Source organism: Perca flavescens, chromosome 19, assembly GCF_004354835.1.
Source record: "Perca flavescens isolate YP-PL-M2 chromosome 19, PFLA_1.0, whole genome shotgun sequence".
NCBI classification, from domain to species: domain Eukaryota; kingdom Metazoa; phylum Chordata; class Actinopteri; order Perciformes; family Percidae; genus Perca; species Perca flavescens.
The window spans coordinates 868,252-892,233 of NC_041349.1; the positions used below are offsets into that span (position 1 = coordinate 868,252).

General features: G+C 38.6%; 2 protein-coding genes across 2 annotated transcripts in view; both read left to right on the forward strand.

Annotated features, from left to right (window-relative positions):
- Positions 1 to 23,982, forward strand: part of LOC114545977 (H-2 class II histocompatibility antigen, I-E beta chain-like) — an 81,023-nt gene that overhangs the window by 44,813 nt on the left and 12,228 nt on the right. The window lies entirely within an intron of this gene.
- LOC114545980 (mamu class II histocompatibility antigen, DR alpha chain-like) lies at positions 10,146 to 23,269 on the forward strand. The gene is made up of 4 exons (XM_028564608.1): positions 10,146 to 10,237; positions 18,204 to 18,449; positions 19,655 to 19,939; positions 23,090 to 23,269. The coding sequence occupies exons 1-4, from the start codon at positions 10,180 to 10,182 to the stop codon at positions 23,209 to 23,211; spliced, it is 711 nt and encodes a 236-aa protein (XP_028420409.1). The 5' UTR covers positions 10,146 to 10,179; the 3' UTR covers positions 23,212 to 23,269.

Consider the following 23,982-nt stretch of genomic DNA (forward strand, 5'->3'; position numbering starts at 1 on the left):
TCTGCTCCACATACTGGATCTGGATCTAACAGCAGGTCTCACCACATACTGGATCTGGATCTAACTGCAGGTCTCTGCTCCACATACTGGATCTGGATCTAACTACAGGTCTCACCACATACTGGATCTGGATCTAACTGCAGGTCTCACCATATACTGGATATGGATCTAACTGCAGGTCTCTGCTCCACATACTGGATCTGGATCTAACTACAGGTCTCACCACATACTGGATCTGGATCTAACTGCAGGTCTCTGCTCCACATACTGGATCTGGATCTAACTACAGGTCTCACCACATACTGGATCTGGATCTACCTGTAGGTCTCACCACATACTGGATCTGGATCTAACTGCAGGTCTCACCACATACTGGATCTGGATCTAACTACAGGTCTCACCACATACTGGATCTGGATCTAACTGCAGGTATCTGCTCCACATACTGGATCTGGATCTAACTGCAGGTCTCACCACATACTAGATCTGGATCTAACTGCAGGTCTCTGCTCCACATACTGGATCTGGATCTAACTGCAGGTCTCACCACATACTGGATCTGGATCTAACTGCAGGTCTCACCACATACTGGATCTGGATCTAACTACAGGTCTCACCACATACTGGATCTGGATCTAACTGCAGGTCTCTGCTCCACATACTGGATCTGGATCTAACAGCAGGTCTCACCACATACTAGATCTGGATCTAACTGCAGGTCTCTGCTCCACATACTGGATCTGGATCTAACTGCAGGTCTCACCACATACTGGATCTGGATCTAACTGCAGGTCTCACCACATACTGGATCTGGATCTAACTGCAGGTCTCACCACATAATGGATCTGGATCTAACTACAGGTCTCGCCACATACTGAATCTGGATCTAACTGCAGGTCTCTGCTCCACATACTGGATCTGGATCTAACAGCAGGTCTCACCACATACTGGATCTGGATCTAACTGCAGGTCTCTGCTCCACATACTGGATCTGGATCTAACTGCAGGTCTCACCACATACTGGATCTGGATCTAACTGCAGGTCTCACCACATACTGGATCTGGATCTAACTACAGGTCTCACCACATACTGGATCTGGATCTAACTGCAGGTCTCTGCTCCACATACTGGATCTGGATCTAACTACAGGTCTCACCACATACTGGATCTGGATCTAACTGCAGGTCTCTGCTCCACATACTGGATCTGGATCTAACTGCAGGTCTCACCACATACTGGATCTGGATCTAACTGCAGGTCTCACCACATACTGGATCTGGATCTAACTGCAGGTCTCACCACATACTGGATCTGGATCTAACTGCAGGTCTCACCACATACTGGATCTGGATCTAACTGCAGGTCTCACCACATACTGGATCTGGATCTAACTACAAGTCTCACCACATACTGTATCTGGATCTAACTGCAGGTCTCACCACATACTGGATCTGGATCTAACTACAAGTCTCACCACATACTGTATCTGGATCTAACTGCAGGTCTCTGCTCCACATACTGGATCTGGATCTAACTACAGGTCTCACCACATACTGGATCTGGATCTAACTGCAGGTCTCACCATATACTGGATATGGATCTAACTGCAGGTCTCTGCTCCACATACTGGATCTGGATCTAACTGCAGGTCTCACCATATACTGGATATGGATCTAACTGCAGGTCTCTGCTCCACATACTGGATCTGGATCTAACTACAGGTCTCACCACATACTGGATCTGGATCTAACTGAAGGTCTCTGCTCCACATACTGGATCTGGATCTAACTGCAGGTCTCACCACATACTGGATCTGGATCTAACTGCAGGTCTCTGCTCCACATACTGGATCTGGATCTAACTGCAGGTCTCACCACATACTGGATCTGGATCTAACTACAGGTCTCACCACATACTGGATCTGGATCTAACTGCAGGTCTCACCACATACTGGATCTGGATCTAACTACAGGTCTCACCACATACTGGATCTGGATCTAACTGCAGGTCTCACCACATACTGGATCTGGATCTAACTACAGGTCTCACCACATACTGGATCTGGATCTAACTGCAGGTCTCACTTCTTTTAAATCAAGTCTGAAGACTTTTCTGTTTGATGCTGCCTTTCTTTAAATCATTTCTTACACTACACACTCACTTTATTCTGTTTCTATTTCACCCCAGTATTATTCTATTTTTAATTTGTGTTTATATTCTCTTTACCAGATGTTTACCAGACGCATCAGCAGCTCTGTTTCTGATTGGCTGCTGTTGTGGAAGTGAAAGTTACGAGTCGGGACTTTCCAGATGCTGTGTTCAGGTGCTGCAGGAAATCTGAGTGTCTTCATAATAACTGAGTGTTACACCTGATCCTCAGTGTCAGAGGAGGAGGTGGTAATCTCCTGGTTTTACAGAGACACCTGAAGGCATCGTGTGGTCTGACTGGTTTTGGTGGTGAACAGAGAAAGAGGAAACAGTTCACCAAACACACCCTGACTCACAGATACAGTTGTTATGTTTCTTTCTACAGCTTTATTATAACACACACACACACACACACACACACACACACACACACACACACACACACACACACACACACACACATTATACTCATCATTTCATCTCTGTATTCAGCTCTAAAGGCAGCAGAGAAACAAACACATTATTTAAATAATATTATATTAATTATTTATATATTAATCTGATTAATTTCCATTTCTTTTGTAAAACACTTGCTGGTTTAATCTGATTATGTTGGAAATTATTTTCCCACAATGCATTGCTCAGAGGAAATAAAGGAGCATACAACAAAATATGTCAAATATTAAATCTTTAGAAACATGGTTCTTTGTTGTTGTGAACATATTCTATCATAATAATAAAACAGTAATATATTAATATATTAACGTTATCAGTAAAGACTAAAAGAAGAAGAAGTGTAAACCAGCTTAATGTTCAGAGATCACACGTCACAGTTCACCAAGAAGAAGAAGAGAGAATAAAACCTTTGGATCATGCTGGAGAGTTCAGGGAGACTTTAATCATCTAGAGAGGTACAGAAAGTAACGGTTATTACTGTTATATTATTACAATAACACAATCATGGTATGAATACTAAACATTAATAAGAGTCATGTTTTCTATTTAAAAAAAAACGGTGTATCAAACCACCTCTACGGTTCAGCATGCATGTTAACTATGGATTAATATAACCATAACCATATATTAATATAACCATAACCATAGATTAATACAACCATAACCATAGATTAATATAACCATAACCATAGATTAATATAACCATAACCATAACCATTGATTAATATAACCATAACCATAGATTAATATAACCATAACCATAGATTAATATAACCATAACTATAGATTAATATAACCATAACCATATATTAATATAACCATAACCATAGATTAATATAACCATAACCATAACAATAGATTAATATAACCATAACCATAACCATAGATTAATATAACCATAACCATAACCATAGATTAATATAACCATAACCATATATTAATATAACCATAACCATAGATTAATATAACCATAACCATAGATTAATATAACCATAACTATAGATTAATACAATCATAACCATAGATTAATATAACCATAACCATAGATTAATATAACCATAACCATAACCATAGATTAATATAACCATAACCATAGATTAATATAACCATAACTATAGATTAATATAACCATAACCATATATTAATATAACCATAACCATAGATTAATATAACCATAACCATAGATTAATATAACCATAACCATAGATTAATATAACCATAACCATAACCATAGATTAATATAACCATAACCATAGATTAATATAACCATAACCATAGATTAATATAACCATAACCATATATTAATATAACCATAACCATAGATTAATATAACCATAACCATAGATTAATATAACCATAACCATAGATTAATACAACCATAACCATAGATTAATATAACCATAACCATAACCATAGATTAATATAACCATAACTATAGATTAATATAACCATAACCATATATTAATATAACCATAACCATAGATTAATATAACCATAACCATAGATTAATATAACCATAACCATAACCATAGATTAATATAACCATAACCATAGATTAATATAACCATAACCATAGATTAATATAACCATAACTATAGATTAATATAACCATAACCATAGATTAATATAACCATAACCATAGATTAATATAACCATAACCATAGATTAATATAACCATAACCATAACCATAGATTAATATAACCATAACCATAGATTAATATAACCATAACTATAGATTAATATAACCATAACCATAGATTAATATAACCATAACTATAGATTAATATAACCATAACCATAGATTAATATAACCATAACCATAGATTAATATAACCATAACCATAGATTAATATAACCATAACTATAGATTAATATAACCATAACCATAGATTAATATAACCATAACCATAGATTAATATAACCATAACTATAGATTAATATAACCATAACCATAGATTAATATAAACATAACCATAGATTAATATAACCATAACCATAGATTAATATAACCATAACCATAACCATAGATTAATATAACCATAACCATAGATTAATATAACCATAACCATAGATTAATATAACCATGACTATAGATTAATACAACCATAACCATAGATTAATATAACCATAACCATAGATTAATATAACCATAACCATAGATTAATATAACCATAACTATAGATTAATATAACCATAACCATAGATTAATATAACCATAACCATAGATTAATATAACCATAACTATAGATTAATATAACCATAACCATAGATTAATATAACCATAACCATAGATTAATATAACCATAACCATAGATTAATATAACCATAACCATAGTGTGAAGTAGAGTTTAACTGCTGCTGTGAAACCAGCTCCACGTGATCAGAGGTAGAACTGGGAGGTAGAGACCAGAGACCAGAGACCAGAGACCAGAGACCAGAGACCAGAGACCAGAGCCAGGCCAAGCTTCTGGCTTTAGTTTCTCAGCCAGCATATCTCCACCAGACTCCATGTAAATAATCAGGACAGACACACACACACACACACACACACACACACACACACACACACACACACACACACACAGACGAACACACAGATACACACACACACACACACACACACACACACACACACACACACACACACACACACACACAGACGAACACACAGATACACACACACACAAACTACAAACAACAACAAGCATGGTCCTAACGTTAGGTTATAGTATATAGTTTATAACGTTAGGTTATAGTATACAGTTTATAACGTTAGGTTATAGCATACAGTTTATAACGTTAGGTTATAGTATATAGTTTATAACGTTAGGTTATAGTATACAGTTTATAACGTTAGTTTATAGTATATAGTTTATAACGTTAGGTTATAGTAAATAGTTTATAACGTTAGTTTATAGTATATAGTTTATAACGTTAGGTTATAGTATATAGTTTATAACGTTAGTTTATAGTATATAGTTTATAACGTTAGGTTATAGTATATAGTTTATAACGTTAGTTTATAGTATATAGTTTATAACGTTAGGTTATAGTATATAGTTTATAACGTTAGGTTATAGTATATAGTTTATAACGTTAGGTTATAGTATATAGTTTATAACGTTAGTTTATAGTATATAGTTTATAACGTTAGGTTATAGTATATAGTTTATAACGTTAGTTTATAGTATATAGTTTATAACGTTAGGTTATAGTATATAGTTTATAACGTTAAGTTATAGTATATAGTTTATAACGTTAGTTTATAGTATATAGTTTATAACGTTAGTTTATAGTATATAGTTTATAACGTTAGGTTATAGTATATAGTTTATAACGTTAGGTTATAGTATATAGTTTATAACGTTAGTTTATAGTATATAGTTTATAACGTTAGGTTATAGTATATAGTTTATAACGTTAGGTTATAGTATATAGTTTGTAACGTTAAGTTATAGTATATAGTTTATAACGTTAGGTTATAGTATATAGTTTATAACGTTAGGTTATAGTATATAGTTTATAACGTTAAGTTATAGTATATAGTTTATAACGTTAAGTTATAGTATATAGTTTATAACGTTAGGTTATAGTATATAGTTTATAACTTTAGGTTATAGTATATAGTTTATAATGTTAGGTTATAGTATATAGTTTATAACGTTAGGTTATAGTATATAGTTTATAACGTTAGGTTATAGTATATAGTTTATAACGTTAGTTTATAGTATATAGTTTATAACGTTAAGTTATAGTATATAGTTTATAACGTTGGGTTATAGTATATAGTTTATAACGTTAGGTTATAGTATATAGTTTATAACGTTAGTTTATAGTATATAGTTTATAACGTTAAGTTATAGTATATAGTTTATAACGTTAGGTTATAGTATATAGTTTATAACGTTAGGTTATAGTATATAGTTTATAACGTTAGTTTATAGTATATAGTTTATAACGTTAAGTTATAGTATATAGTTTATAACGTTAGGTTATAGTATATAGTTTATAACTTTAGTTTATAGTATATAGTTTATAACGTTAGGTTATAGTATATAGTTTATAACGTTAGGTTATAGTATATAGTTTATAACGTTAGGTTATAGTATATAGTTTATAACGTTAGGTTATAGTATATAGTTTATAACGTTAGTTTATAGTATATAGTTTATAACGTTAGGTTATAGTATATAGTTTATAACGTTAAGTTATAGTATATAGTTTATAACGTTAGTTTATAGTATATAGTTTATAATGTTAGTTTATAGTATATAGTTTATAACGTTAGGTTATAGAATGTAGTTTATAACGTTAAGTTATAGTATATAGTTTATAACGTTAGGTTATAGTATATAGTTTATAACGTTAGGTTATAGTATATAGTTTATAACGTTAGGTTATAGTATATAGTTTATAACGTTAGTTTATAGTATATAGTTTATAACGTTAGGTTATAGTATATAGTTTATAACGTTAGTTTATAGTATATAGTTTATAACGTTAGGTTATAGTATATAGTTTATAACGTTAGTTTATAGTATATAGTTTATAACCCTAGGTTATAGTATATAGTTTATAACGTTAGGTTATAGTATATAGTTTATAACGTTAGTTTATAGTATATAGTTTATAACGTTAGGTTATAGTATATAGTTTATAACGTTAGGTTATAGTATATAGTTTATAACGTTAGTTTATAGTATATAGTTTATAACGTTGGGTTATAGTATATAGTTTATAACGTTAGGTTATAGTATATAGTTTATAACGTTAGGTTATAGTATATAGTTTATAACGTTAGGTTATAGTATATAGTTTATAACGTTAGGTTATAGTATATAGTTTATAAGGTTAGTTTATAGTATATAGTTTATAACGTTAGGTTATAGTATATAGTTTATAACGTTAGGTTATAGTATATAGTTTATAACGTTAGTTTATAGTATATAGTTTATAACGTTAGGTTATAGTATATAGTTTATAACGTTAGGTTATAGTATATAGTTTATAACGTTAGTTTATAGTATATAGTTTATAACGTTAGGTTATAGTATATAGTTTATAACGTTAAGTTATAGTATATAGTTTATAACGTTAGGTTATAGTATATAGTTTATAACGTTAGTTTATTCACACACAACCTCCTAAATCCATGTAACAGTTGACACTCATCTATTGTTAGTGAGTGAGAGTCTGGCTCTGTGGAGCCCTGAACAGACCTGATACCAGAGTGTTATCAGGTCTGGGTTGTATCTCTATAGAAACAGGAAGCTGTTCCTGTTTAAATCTGAACACATTGTGATATTAATCTTCCAGTTTCTTTGACCAATAACAGCTGATTTCTTCTCTTCTTATCCAACTGTTGATTAGAGAGATTCCATTCAAAACGTTAAACTTCCATAGATTATAGATTCAGGGCCCACAACTTAAACGATTTCAAGTATTTAGTTGTTTATTTGTACATAATTTGGGCTTCCAGCTCATAAAACCCACGAAAACAGGATTTCAAAAAATTAGAATACTGTGAAGAAATCACCATTTACTTCTCAGTTTTTGCAGAAAAAAAAGAAATTAGGATCACATCAAATCAATCAAAATATGGTACTTTCAAAACGATACGTCAATCTTCAATACTTGGTGGGGAATCCCTTTGCCTTAATCAGTGCCTCGATGCCCCGTGGCATTGAGCCAGTCAGCCTGTGGCATTGCCTGGGAGTTCTGGAAGCCCAGATTTCCTTGATGCTTGCTGTCAGCTCTTCTTTGTTTTTGGGTCTGGTGCCCCTCATTTTCCTCTTGATAATACCTCCATAGATTCTCAATGGGGTTTAGGTCCGGCGAGTTGGCTGGCCAGTCAAGCACTGTGATGGCATGGGCATCAAACCAGGTTTTGGTGCTTCTGGCGGTATGGGCAGGGGCCAGGTCCTGCTGGAAGATGAAACCTGCATCTCCATACAGATCCTCAGCAGAAGGAATCATGAAGTCCTCTAAAACTTTATGGTAGACTGATGCGGTGACCTTGGATTTAAGAAAGCAGAGTTCACCAACACCTGCACTGGACATTGCACCCCAAATCATGACTGACTGTGGAGATTTCACACTGGACCTCAAGCAGCTTGGGTTCTGTTCCTCACCCGTCTTCCTCCAAACCCTTGGACCTCGATGCCCGAATGAAAGGCACACTTTACTTTAATCAGAAAACCTTGGACCACTGGCCAACAGTCCAGTCCTTCTTATGGTGATTTTTTCACAGTATTCTAATTTTTTGAAATCCTGTTTTCGTGGGTTTTATGAGCTGGAAGCCCAAATTATGTACAAATAAACAACTAAATACTTGAAATCGTTTAAGTTGTGGGCCCTGAATCTATAATCTATGGAAGTTTAACGTTTTGAATGGAAATATGGAAATAAATAAACTTTTCCATGATATTCTAATTTTTTGGAAAGGGTCTGTATATTAGTAATATATATATATATATATATATATATATATATATATATATATATATATATATATATATATATATATATATATGTACAGGCCAAAAGTTTTTATTTATTATTTTTTATTAATAAGGGAAATAATTCCACTAATTAACCCTGACAAGGCACACCTGTGAAGGTAAAACCATTTCAGGTGACTACCTCATGAAGCTCATTGAGAGAACACCAAGGGTTTGCAGAGTTATCAAAAAAAGCAAAGGGTGGCTACTTTGAAGAATCTAAAATATAAGACATGTACATACATACATGTAAGTACATAATTCCATATGTGTTCATTCATAATTTTGATGCCTTCAGTGAGAATCTACAATGTAAATAGTCATGAAAATAAAAAGGAAACGCATTGAATGAGAAGGTATGTCCAAACTTTTGGCCTGTACTGTATATATATATATATATATATATATATATATATATATATATATATATATATATTACTTTATATAAAAATGTCATCTAGTCAAACTGTAGGAAGTTTTTTAGCTCGACATCAACATCTGATTTAAAGCTATTATATTATATAGATTTTTTAAAAAATACTTCAAACTAGAAATAAGTTTTAAATATAACCATTAAAAGACTTTATAACCAGAATGTCTCACTAATGTGTCATCATGTCTGTATTACAGTTCATGTAGCAGCAGCAGCAGCCTGTTTCTACCTGGACACTGATGACATCATGTCATCTCTGCTCTCTGATTGGCTGATCAGAGTGTAAGAGATCATCTGCTGCTGGAGTTTCTCTCAGTCGTCCTCAGACTGTTGATCAGGTCTACAGAGAGACAGACAGGTTCAGGTCTACAGAGAGACAGACAGGTTCAGGTCTACAGAGAGACAGACAGGTTCAGGTCTACAGAGAGACTCAGACAGGTTCAGGTCTACAGAGAGACAGACAGGTTCAGGTCTACAGAGAGACTCAGACAGGTTCAAGTCTACAGAGAGACAGACAGGTTCAGGTCTACAGAGACTCAGACAGGTTCAGGTCTACAGAGAGACAGACAGGTTCAGGTCTATAGAGAGATAGACAGGTTCAGGTCTACAGAGAGACAGACAGGTTCAGGTCTACAGAGAGATGAAGATGATGAAGATGATGATGGTCCTCTCTGGTCTCATCTGTGTCTCAGCTGATGGTAAGACAGTCAGAACAACAGACAGTCAGAACAACAGACAGACAGAACAACAGACAGACAGAACAACAGACAGTCAGAACAACAGACAGACAGAACAACAGACAGTCAGAACAACAGTCAGTCAGAACAACAGACAGTCAGAACAACAGACAGTCAAAACAACAGACAGACAGAACAACAGTCAGTCAGTCAGAACAACAGACAGTCAAAACAACAGACAGTCAGAACAACAGACAGTCAAAACAACAGACAGACAGAACAACAGTCAGTCAGTCAGAACAACAGACAGACAGAACAACAGTCAGTCAGACAGAACAACAGTCAGTCAGAACAACAGACAGTCAGAACAACAGACAGACAGAACAACAGACAGTCAGAACAACAGTCAGTCAGAACAACAGACAGTCAGAACAACAGACAGTCAAAACAACAGACAGACAGAACAACAGTCAGTCAGTCAGAACAACAGACAGTCAGAACAACAGACAGTCAGAAAAACAGACAGACAGAACAACAGAAAGACAGAACAACAGACAGTCAGAACAACAGACAGACAGAACAAAAGACAGTCAGAACAACAGTCAGTCAGAACAACAGACAGTCAGAACAACAGACAGTCAAAACAACAGACAGACAGAACAACAGTCAGTCAGAACAACAGACAGTAAGAACAACAGTCAGTCAGAACAACAGTCAGTCAGTCAGAACAACAGTCAGTCAGAACAACAGACAGTAAGAACAACAGTCAGTCAGAACAACAGTCAGTGAGTCAGAACAACAGACAGTCTGAACAACAGACAGTCAGAACAACAGTCAGTCAGAACAACAGACAGTAAGAACAACAGACAGTCAGAACAACAGACAGTCTGAAAAACAGACAGTCAGAACAACAGTCAGACAGAACAAAAGACAGTCAGTCAGAACAACAGACAGTCTGAACAACAGACAGTCAGAACAACAGACAGTCAGAAAAACAGACAGACAGAACAACAGAAAGACAGAACAACAGACAGTCAGAACAACAGACAGACAGAACAAAAGACAGTCAGAACAACAGTCAGTCAGAACAACAGACAGTCAGAACAACAGACAGTCAAAACAACAGACAGACAGAACAACAGTCAGTCAGAACAACAGACAGTAAGAACAACAGTCAGTCAGAACAACAGTCAGTCAGTCAGAACAACAGTCAGTCAGAACAACAGACAGTAAGAACAACAGTCAGTCAGAACAACAGTCAGTGAGTCAGAACAACAGACAGTCTGAACAACAGACAGTCAGAACAACAGTCAGTCAGAACAACAGACAGTAAGAACAACAGACAGTCAGAACAACAGACAGTCTGAAAAACAGACAGTCAGAACAACAGTCAGACAGAACAAAAGACAGTCAGTCAGAACAACAGACAGTCTGAACAACAGACAGTCAGAACAACAGTAAGTCAGTCAGAACAACAGTCAGTCAGAACAACAGACAGTCTGAACAACAGACAGTCAGAACAACAGACAGTCTGAAAAACAGACAGTCAGAACAACAGACAGTCAGTCAGAACAACAGACAGAACAACAGACAGTCTGAACAACAGTCAGTCAGAACAACAGACAGTCAGAACAACAGTCAGTCAGAACAACAGTCAGTCAGAACAACAGTCAGAACAACAGACAGTCTGAACAACAGTCAGTCAGAACAACAGACAGTCAGAACAACAGTCAGTCAGAACAACAGACAGACAGTCAGAACAACAGACAGTAAGAACAACAGTCAGTCAGAACAACAGTCAGTCAGTCAGAACAACAGACAGTCTGAACAACAGTCAGTCAGAACAACAGACAGTCAGAACAACAGACAGTCTGAAAAACAGACAGTCAGAACAACAGTCAGACAGAACAACAGACAGTCTGAACAACAGACAGTCAGAACAACAGTCAGTCAGTCAGAACAACAGACAGTCTGAAGAACAGACAGTCAGAACAACAGTCAGTCAGTCAGAACAACAGTCAGTCAGATCAAGAGACAGTCTGAACAACAGACAGTCAGAACAACAGTCAGTCAGAACAACAGACGGTCAGAACAACAGACAGTCAGTCAGAACAACAGTCAGAACAACAGACAGTCTGAACAACAGTCAGTCAAAACAACAGACAGTCAGAACAACAGTCAGGCAGAACAACAGACAGTCTGAACAACAGACAGTCAGAACAACAGTCAGTCAGTCAGAACAACAGACAGTCTGAACAACAGTAAGTCTGAACAACAGACAGTCAGAACAACAGACAGTCAGAACAACAGTCAGACAGAACAACAGACAGTCTGAACAACAGACAGTCAGTCAGAACAACAGTCAGAACAACAGACAGTCTGAACAACAGTCAGTCAGAACAACAGACAGTCTGAACAACAGTCAGTCAGAACAACAGTCAGTCAGAACAACAGTCAGTCAGAACAACAGACAGTCAGAACAACAGTCAGTCAGAACAACAGATAGACAGTCAGAACAACAGACAGTCAGAACAGCAGTCAGTCAGAACAGCAGACAGTCAGAACAACAGACAGCCTGAACAGACAGTCAGAACAACAAACAGTCAGATCAACAGACAGTCTGAACAACAGTCAGTCAGTCAGAACAACAGTCAGTCAGAACAACAGACAGTCTGAACAACAGTCAGTCAGTCAGTCAGAACAACAGACAGTCAGAACAACAGACAGTCAGTCAGAACAACAGTCAGTCAGAACAACAGTAAGTCAGAACAACAGACAGTCTGAACAACAGACAGTCAGAACAACAGACAGTCAGAAAAACAGTCAGTCAGTCAGAACAACAGTCAGTCAGAACAACAGACAGACAGTCAGTCAGAACAACAGAGTCTGAACAACAGTCAGTCAGAACAACAGACAATAAGAACAACAGTCAGTCAGTCAGAACAACAGTCAGTCAGAACAACAGACAGTCTGAACAACAGTCAGTCAGTCAGTCAGAACAACAGAGTCTGAACAACAGTCAGTCAGAACAACAGACAGTAAGAACAACAGACAGTCAGAACAACAGACAATAAGAACAACAGTCAGTCAGTCAGAACAACAGTCAGTCAGAACAACAGACAGTCTGAACAACAGTCAGTCAGTCAGTCAGAACAACAGAGTCTGAACAACAGTCAGTCAGAACAACAGACAGTCAGAACAACAGTAAGTCAGAACAACAGACAGTCTGAACAACAGACAGTAAGAACAACAGACAGTCAGAACAACAGTCAGTCAGAACAACAGACAGTCTGAACAACAGTCAGTCAGTCAGTCAGAACAACAGAGTCTGAACAACAGTCAGTCAGAACAACAGACAGTCTGAACAACAGACAGTAAGAACAACATTCAGACAGAACAACAGACAGTCTGAACAACAGTCAGTCAGTCAGAACAACAGTCAGTCAGTCAGAACAACAGTCAGTCAGATCAACAGACAGTCAGAACAACAGACAGTAAGAACAACAGACAGTCAGAACAGCAGACAGTCAGAACAACAGACAGTCAGAACAACAGACAGTCTGAAAAACAGTCAGTCAGTCAGAACAACAGTCAGTCAGAACAACAGACAGTCTGAACAACAGACAGTCAGAACAACAGACAGTCTGAACAACAGACAGTCAGAACAACAGTCAGTCAGTCAGATCAACAGACAGTAAGAACAACAGACAGTAAGAACAACAGACCGTCAGAACAACAGTCAGTCAGTCAGAACAACAGACAGTCAGAACAACAGACAGTCAGAACAACAGTCAGTCAGAACAACAGTCAGTCAGAACAACAGACAGTCAGAACAGCAGACAGTCCGAACAACAGACAGTCTGAACAACAGTCAGTCAGTCAGAACAACAGTCAGTCAGAACAACAGACAGTCTGAACAACAGTCAGTCAGTCAGTCAGAACAACAGACAGTCTGAACAACAGACAGTCAGAACAACAGTCAGTCAGAACAACAGTCAGTCAGTCAGAACAACAGTCAGTCAGAACAACAGACAGTCTGAACAACAGTCAGTCAGTCAGTCAGAACAACTGACAGTCTGAACAACAGTCAGTCAGAACAACAGTCAGTCAGAACAACAGACAGTCTGAACAACAGTCAGTCAGTCAGTCAGAACAACAGACAGTCAGAACAACAGTCTGTCAGAACAACAGACAGTCAGTCAGAACAACAGACAGTCTGAACAACAGACAGTCAGAACAACAGACAGTCAGAACAACAGTCAGTCAGTCAGAACAACAGTCAGTCAGAACAACAGACAGTCTGAACAACAGACAGTCAGAACAACAGTCAGTCAGAACAACAGACAGACAGTCAGTCAGAACAACAGAGTCTGAACAACAGTCAGTCAGAACAACAGACAATAAGAACAACAGTCAGTCAGTCAGAACAACAGTCAGTCAGAACAACAGACAGTCTGAACAACAGTCAGTCAGTCAGTCAGAACAACAGAGTCTGAACAACAGTCAGTCAGAACAACAGACAGTCAGAACAACAGACAGTCTGAACAACAGACAGTCAGAACAACATTCAGACAGAACAACAGACAGTCTGAACAACAGTCAGTCAGTCAGAACAACAGACAGTCTGAACAACAGACAGTCAGAACAACATTCAGACAGAACAACAGACAGTCTGAACAACAGTCAGTCAGTCAGAACAACAGACAGTAAGAACAACAGACAGTCAGAACAGCAGACAGTCAGAACAACAGACAGTCTGAAAAACAGTCAGTCAGTCAGAACAACAGTCAGTCAGAACAACAGACAGTAAGAACAACAGACAGTCAGAACAGTCAGAACAACAGACAGTCAGAACAACAGACAGTCAGAAAGACAGAACAACAGTCAGTCAGAACAACAGTCAGTCAGAACAACAGACAGTAAGAACAACAGTCAGTCAGTCAGTCAGAACAACAGTCAGTCAAGAACAACAGACAGTCAGAACAACACAGTCAGTCAGAACAACAACAGTCAGAACAAGTCAGTCAGAACAACAGTCAGAACAACAGACAGTCAGAACAACAGTCAGTCAGTCAGAACAACAGTCAGTCAGAACAACAGACAGTCTGAACAACAGTCAGTCAGTCAGTCAGAACAACAGAGTCTGAACAACAGACAGTCAGAACAACAGACAGTAAGAACAACAGACAGTCAGAACAACAGACAGTCAGAACAACAGAGTCAGTCAGAACAACAGTCAGTCAGAACAACAGACAGTCAGAACAACAGTCAGTCAGTCAGTCAGAACAACAGTCAGAACAACAGTCAGTCAGAACAACAGACAGTCAGAACAACAGACAGTCAGAACAACAGACAGTCTGAACAACAGAACAGAACAACAGACAGTCAGAACAACAGACAGTCAGAAGAACAACAGACAACAGTCAGAACAACAACAGTCAGAACAACAGTCAGTCAGAACAACAGTCTGAACAACAGTCAGTCAGAACAACAGACAGTCTGAACAACAGACAGTAAGAACAACATTCAGTCAGTCAGAACAACAGACAGTCTGAACAACAGTCAGTCAGTCAGAACAACAACAGTCAGTCAGAACAGCAGACAGTCAGAACAACAGACAGTCAGAACAACAGACAGTCAGAACAACAAGTCAGACAGACAGTCAGAACAGCAGACAGTCAGAACAACAGACAGTCAGAACAACAGACAGTCAGAACAACAGACAGTCAGAACAACAGTCAGTCAGAACAACAGACAGTCAGACAGAACAACAGACAGTCAGAACAACAGACAGTCAGAACAACAGACAGTCTGAACAACAGACAGTCAGAACAACAGTCAGTCAGTCAGATCAACAGACAGTAAGAACAACAGACAGTAAGAACAACAGACAGACAGTCAGAACAACAGAGTCAGTCAGAACAACAACAGAGAACAACAGTCAGAACAACAGACAGTCAGAACAACAGACAGTAAGAACAACAGACAGTCAGAACAACAGACAGTCAGAACAACAGACAGTCAGAACAGACAGACAGTCAGTCAGAACAACAGACAGTCAGAACAACAACAGTCAGTCAGTCAGAACAACAGACAGTCAGAACAACAGACAGTCAGAACAACAGTCAGTCAGAACAACAGACAGTCAGAACAACAGACAGTCTGAACAACAGACAGTCAGAACAGAACAACAGTCAGTCAGAACAACAGACAGTCAGAACAACAGTCAGTCAGAACAACAGTCAGTCAGAACAACAGACAGTCTGAACAACAGTCAGTCAGTCAGTCAGAACAACTGACAGTCTGAACAACAGTCAGTCAGAACAACAGTCAGTCAGTCAGAACAACAGACAGTCTGAACAACAGTCAGTCAGTCAGTCAGTCAGAACAACAGACAGTCAGAACAACAGTCTGTCAGAACAACAGACAGTCAGTCAGAACAACAGACAGTCGGAACAACAGACAGTCAGAACAACAGACAGTCAGAACAAACAGTCAGTCAGTCAGAACAACAGTCAGTCAGAACAACAGACAGTCTGAACAACAGACAGTCAGAACAACAGACAGTCAGTCAGAACAACAGACACAGACACAGACAGTCAGAACAACAGACAGTCAGAACAACAGTCAGTCAGAACAACAACAGTCAGAACAACAGACAGTAAGAACAACAACAGTCAGAACAACAGTCAGTCAGAACAGACAGTCAGTCAGAACAGTCAGTCTGAACAACAGTCAGTCAGAACAACAGACAGTCAGAACAACAGTCAGTCAGTCAGTCAGAACAACAGAGTCTGAACAGAAGTCAGTCAGAACAACAGTCAGAACAACAGTCAGTCAGAACAACAGACAGTCAGAACAACAGACAGTCTGAACAACAGACAGTCAGAACAACATTCAGACAGAACAACAGACAGTCTGAACAACAGTCAGTCAGTCAGAACAACAGACAGTAAGAACAACAGACAGTCAGAACAGCAGACAGTCAGAACAACAGACAGTCTGAAAAACAGTCAGTCAGTCAGAACAACAGTCAGTCAGAACAACAGACAGTCTGAACAACAGTCAGTCAGTCAGTCAGAACAACAGACAGTCTGAACAACAGACAGTCAGAACAACAGACAGTCTGAAAAACAGACATTCAGAACAACAGTCAGACAAAACAACAGACAGTCTGAACAACAGACAGTCAGAACAACAGTCAGTCTGAACAACAGACAGTAAGAACAACAGACAGTCAGAACAACAGTCAGTCAGTCAGAACAACAGACAGTCAGAACAACAGACAGTCAGAACAACAGTCAGTCAGAACAACAGTCAGTCAGAACAACAGACAGTCAGAACAGCAGACAGTCCGAACAACAGACAGTCTGAACAACAGTCAGTCAGTCAGAACAACAGTCAGTCAGAACAACAGACAGTCTGAACAACAGTCAGTCAGTCAGTCAGAACAACAGACAGTCAGAACAACAGTCAGTCAGAACAATAGACAGTCAGAACAACAGTCAGACAGAACAACAGACAGTCTGAACAACAGACAGTCAGAACAACAGTCAGTCAGTCAGAACAACAGACAGTCTGAACAACAGACAGAACAACAGTCAGTCAGTCAGAACAACAGTCAGTCAGATCAACTGACAGTCTGAAAAACAGACAGTCAGAACAACAGTCAGACAGAACAACAGACAGTCTGAACAACAGACAGTCAGAACAACAGTCAGTCAGAACAACAGACAGTCAGAACAACAGTCAGTCTGAACAACAGACAGTAAGAACAACAGACAGTCAGAACAAAAGTCAGTCAGTCAGAACAACAGACAGTCAGATCAACAGACAGTCTGAAAAACAGACAGTCAGAACAACAGTCAGACAGAACAACAGACAGTCTGAACCACAGACAGTCAGAACAACAGTCAGTCAGAACAACAGTCAGTCTGAACAACAGTCAGTGTTTCAGCAGCTGATTTTCTGTCTGGTTTCTCTCCAGTTCTACATCAGGACCTTTATATCCTCGGCTGTTCAGACTCTGATGGAGAGTTTATGTATGGTCTGGATGGAGAAGAGATGTGGTACGCAGACTTCATCAACCAGAGAGGAGTGGAGCCTCATCCCAGTTTCATAGATCATCTTACCTGCCCAGGATGTTATGAACAAGCTGTGACTGATCAACAGATCTGCAGAGGGAACCTGAAGAATTCCCGTAAAGGCATGAAGGACTTCCCAGTGGAGCATGGTAATGACAAACACATCTCATTTTTATTTTCGCTTTACTCTCTTTGATTTATTTGAGCACAGTAACGACAAACAAGTTATTAAAAGAAAAACTTTTCATCAGACGGTGTTGGCGTGGCGTGGCGGCCATTTTGAGTGTTTAGCGATGAACAAAGAAGTTGTTGTAACTTGAGTGTACGTTGTCGTATCTCACCGAAATTTCTCTCGATGGACAAGGGTCCAGGCTTGAGGAAACCTACAGGCCAAAATTGAATTTTGGTGATAGCGCCTCCCGCTGGCAACAGGAAATGCGCCTTATTTATATGACAAACATCGTTCCGTGTTTACAACAACACGTTTCGGACAGACCGCAGAGTGCGCGCACACAGAGGCTCAGACATGCACCTCAGACCCGTCACATTCCGGCCCAATCTGACCCACACAGCGGCCATTTTATTCCCGTTTTCCAGCCTCATTCCCGGAGCTTTTATCTCGGGATTCTGCAGGAAAAGCCAGCGGTCTAACCGCCCGCCCTGCAGCGCTCAGCGACATTAAAACCACAGTGACCCGAGGGTGAGGTACTCACTCGTCAGGAGGGCCGGGTGCACGCGGAGGGATCAGGTTTTGGGTCGGAGTTCTGGTTCTTGTTGTTGTTTGGTGGTGGAAGCAGCGACTGGAGCCGTTGGTTCACTTTCAAACTGGGTCGAGCTCGAGCGCGGCGCCGCCCCCCAGCAACGCCCCCGTTGGTCATTCCTATTCAGAGGCGGGGCCTCGCTCAATACGCCTCTGTGATTGGCTCACTAACTATGTATATATATATACATATAAAATAAATGTATATATATATATCAAACATCATTCGATTTGCATGAAACTCAGAATGTGTGGTCTACGTGTGATACTAAGCCGCCCCCTATAATATGACCACGCCCACTTACTCAGGCCACGCCCCCTTTCATAACATTTGAACCGTTTTAGGTAGAGTCTTGTGTGAGGTGTCATTGAACTCAGCAGAGACTTCCTTCTTCATTGATGATGGTTTGCGATGTCCGACGGTTGCCTAAATACACGTACATTAAGTCCGCCAGTAACTCCGACACACAAGGAGGTTCGAGGGCCTGTCCATCGCTGCTTGCAGCTTTAATTATAATTATAAATTTCCAAGCATCAGGTTTAAAAATTGACATAAATCACAATATTAAGAGCTGTGTTTGTGTCTGTCTTCAGATCCCCCATCCAGTCCGATGGTGTACACCAAAGAATCCGTGGAGCTCGGAGAGAAGAACACCCTCATCTGTTATGTGACTGGTTTCTATCCTGCTCCTGTCATCTTCTCCTGGACAAAGAACGGAGAGAACATCACCGAAGGAAGCAGCACCAACGTTCCCTACCCCAACAAAGATGGTTCCTTCTACCAGTTCTCCAGACTGGAGTTCATCCCACAGCTGGGAGACATCTACAGCTGTACAGTCAACCATCTGGCCCTGGACCACCCACTGACCAGAATCTGGGGTCAGACAACTTTATTTACACTCACACTAAATACAATACGCTCATTAACCAACCACTGACCAGAATCTGGGATTAGACAACTTTATTTACACTCACACTAGATACAATCAGCTCATTAACCAACCACTGACCAGAATCTGGGGTCAGACAACTTTATTTACACTCACACTAAATACAATCAGCTCATTAACCAATCACTGACCAGAATCTGGGGTCAGACCACTTTATTTACACTCACACTAAATACAATCAGCTCATTAACCAACCACTGACCAGAATCTGGGGTCAAAAAACTTTATTTACACTCACTGTAAATACAGTCAGCTCATTAACCAACCACTGACCAGAGTCTGGGGTCAGACAACTTTATTTACGTCTCCAGATGTGGAGCTTACTGTTTCTGTGTTTTCTGTCTCCAGATGTGGATCTTAATGTTTCTGTGTTTCTGTCTCCAGATGTGGATCTTAAAGTTTCTGTGTTTCTGTCTCCAGATGTGGAGCTTAATGTTTCTGTCTCCAGATGTGGATCTTAAAGTTTCTGTGTTTCTGTCTCCAGATGTGGAGCTTAATGTTTCTGTCTCCAGATGTGGATCTTAATGTTTCTGTCTCCAGATGTGGATCTTAATGTTTCTGTGTTTCTGTCTCCAGATGTGGAGCTTAATGTTTCGGTGTCTCTGTCTCCAGATGTAAAGCTTAACGTTTCTGTCTCCAGATGTGGAGCTTAATGTTTCTGTCTCCAGATATGGAGCTTAATGTTTCTGTCTCCAGATGTGGATCTTAATGTTTCTGTGTTTTCTGTCTCCAGATGTGGAGCCTAATGTTTCTGTCTCCAGATGTGGATCTTAATGTGTCTGTCTCCAGATGTGGATCTTAATGTTTCTGTGTTTCTGTCTCCAGATGTGGAGCTTAATGTTTCTGTGTTTCTGTCTCCAGATGTGGATCTTAATGTTTCTGTGTTTTCTGTCTCCAGATGTGTATCTTAATGTTTCTGTGTTTCTGTCTCCAGATGTGGAGCTTAATGTTTCTGTGTTTCTGTCTCCAGATGTGGATCTTAAAGTTTCTGTGTTTCTGTCCCCAGATGTGGAGCTTAATGTTTCTGTCTCCAGATGTGGATCTTAATGTTTCTGTGTCTCTGTCTCCAGATGTGGATCTTAATGTTTCTGTGTTTCTGTCTCCAGATGTGGAGCTTAATGTTTCTGTCTCCAGATGTGGATCTTAATGTTTCTGTGTTTCTGTCTCCAGATGTGGAGCTTAATCTTTCTGTCTCCAGATGTGGATCTTAAAGTTTCTGTGTTTCTGTCTCCAGATGTGGAGCTTAATGTTTCTGTCTCCAGATGTGGAGCTTAATGTTTCTGTCTCCAGATGTGGAGCTTAATGTTTCTGTCTCCAGATGTGGATCTTAATGTTTCTGTCTCCAGATGTGGATCTTAATGTTTCTGTCTCCAGATGTGGGGCTTAATGTTTCTGTCTCCAGATGTGGATCTTAATGTTTCTGTCTCCAGATGTGGATCTTGATGTTTCTGTGTTTCTGTCTCCAGATGTGGATCTTAATGTTTTTGTGGGTCTGTCTCCAGGTGTGGATCTTAATGTTTCTGTTTCTGTCTCCAGATGTGGAGCTTAATGTTTCTGTCCCCAGATTTGGAGCTTAATGTTTCTGTGTTTCTGTCTCCAGATGTGGAGCTTACTGTTTCTGTGTTTTCTGTCTCCAGATGTGGATCTTAATGTTTCTGTGTTTCTGTCTCCAGATGTGGATCTTAAAGTTTCTGTGTTTCTGTCTCCAGATGTGGAGCTTAATGTTTCTGTCTCCAGATGTGGAGCTTAATGTTTCTGTGTCTCTGTCTCCAGATGTAAAGCTTAACGTTTCTGTCTCCAGATGTGGAGCTTAATGTTTCTGTCTCCAGATGTGGAGCTTAATGTTTCTCTCTCCAGATGTGGATCTTAATGTTTCTGTGTTTTCTGTCTCCAGATGTGGAGCCTAATGTTTCTGTCTCCAGATGTGGATCTTAATGTTTCTGTCTCCAGATGTGGATCTTAATGTTTCTGTCTCCAGATGTGGATCTTAATGTTTCTGTGTTTCTGTCTCCAGATGTGGATCTTAATGTTTCTGTGTTTTCTGTCTCCAGATGTGGATCTTAATGTTTCTGTGTTTCTGTCTCCAGATGTGGAGCTTAATGTTTCTGTCTCCAGATGTGGATCTTAATGTTTCTGTGTTTCTGTCTCCAGATGTGGATCTTAAAGTTTCTGTGTTTCTGTCTCCAGATGTGGAGCTTAATGTTTCTGTCTCCAGATGTGGATCTTAATGTTTCTGTGTTTCTGTCTCCAGATGTGGAGCTTAATGTTTCTGTCTCCAGATGTGGATCTTAAAGTTTCTGTTTTTCAGTCTCCAGATGTGGATCTTAATGTTTCTGTCTCCAGATGTGGATCTTAATGTTTCTGTCTCCAGATGTGGAGCTTAATGTTTCTGTCTCCAGATGTAAAGCCTAACGTTTCTGTCTCCAGATGTGGAGCTTAATGTTTCTGTCTCCATATGTGGAGCTTAATGTTTCTGTCTCCAGATGTGGAGCTTAATGTTTCTGTCTCCAGATGTGGATCTTAATGTTTCTGTGTTTTCTGTCTCCAGATGTGGAGCCTAATGTTTCTGTCTCCAGATGTGGATCTTAATGTTTCTGTCTCCAGATGTGGATCTTAATGTTTCTGTCTCCAGATGTGGATCTTAATGTTTCTGTGTTTCTGTCTCCAGATGTGGATCTTAATGTTTCTGTGTTTCTGTCTCCAGATGTGGAGCTTAATGTTTCTGTGTTTCTGTCTCCAGATGTGGATCTTAATGTTTCTGTGTTTCTGTCTCCAGATGTGGAGCTTAATGTTTCTGTGTTTCTGTCTCCAGATGTGGATCTTAATGTTTCTATGTTTTCTGTCTCCAGATGTGGATCTTAATGTTTCTGTGTTTTCTGTCTCCAGATGTGGATCTTAATGTTTCTGTGTTTCTGTCTCCAGATGTGGAGCTTAATGTTTCTGTGTTTCTGTCTCCAGATGTGGATCTTAATGTTTCTGTGTTTCTGTCTCCAGATATGAATCTTAATGTTTCTGTCTCCAGATGTGGAGCTTAATGTTTCTGTCTCCAGATGTGGATCTTAATGTTTTCTGTCTCCAGATGTGGAGAAGACTCAGCCCGGTATTGGACCAGCAGTTTTCTGTGGACTGGGTCTGACTGTCGGTCTGCTCGGTGTGGCTGCTGGAACCTTCTTCCTCATCAAAGGAAACGATTGCAGCTGATTGGTTGGGGTTGATGATGATGTCATTATGGTTTATGTAGAGCAGATGTGGTACAGATGTGAGGAGCTGCTTCCTGAAGATTTAACTTGTTTCTTTCTGCTTCATATAAAATATAAAATATATCTGAATGTTATTAACAACTTCTACACAAACTTTCAGATGTTCTCTGCAGGAAATTGACATTTTAAACTAATGATCTGTATTGTTTTATTTCTCAATAAATAATCATTTTATAAACATTCTCACATGAAATACTGTTGGTATGAAATGTTCATGTTAACAAACTACACATAACATGACTTAACTGATTTAATCAATGAATTTAAATCAATTGTAATCAAAAAAGTGTAAGTCTGTGTAACATTAGTTTGTCCTGTTTGTTGTTATAACCACTGTTACCTGAGGTCAGGGTTAACCACTCTAACACTAACACTAGTGATGTTAACACTACAGCATTAACCTGACTGAGTTACACACTAACTTATTAAAGAGATGTATGATTAATTAAATATTTTACATTCATGAAATCTGTAACAATCTTTTACATTACATACTGTAACTGCTTCAAAAACAGTATTAAACTAAGTAAATAAACTAGGGATCGAACAAAAATAAAAAATAAACTAATTAAAACGTCATAATTATTATAACCTTGATTCATGAAGAATATCTCTCCTAACAGAGATTAAAGCAGAATATTTCAAACACCAAATTTTTATTTATATTTTGAATAGTTTCAGAATAAATTATTTATACTTGATTTAGTGTTGT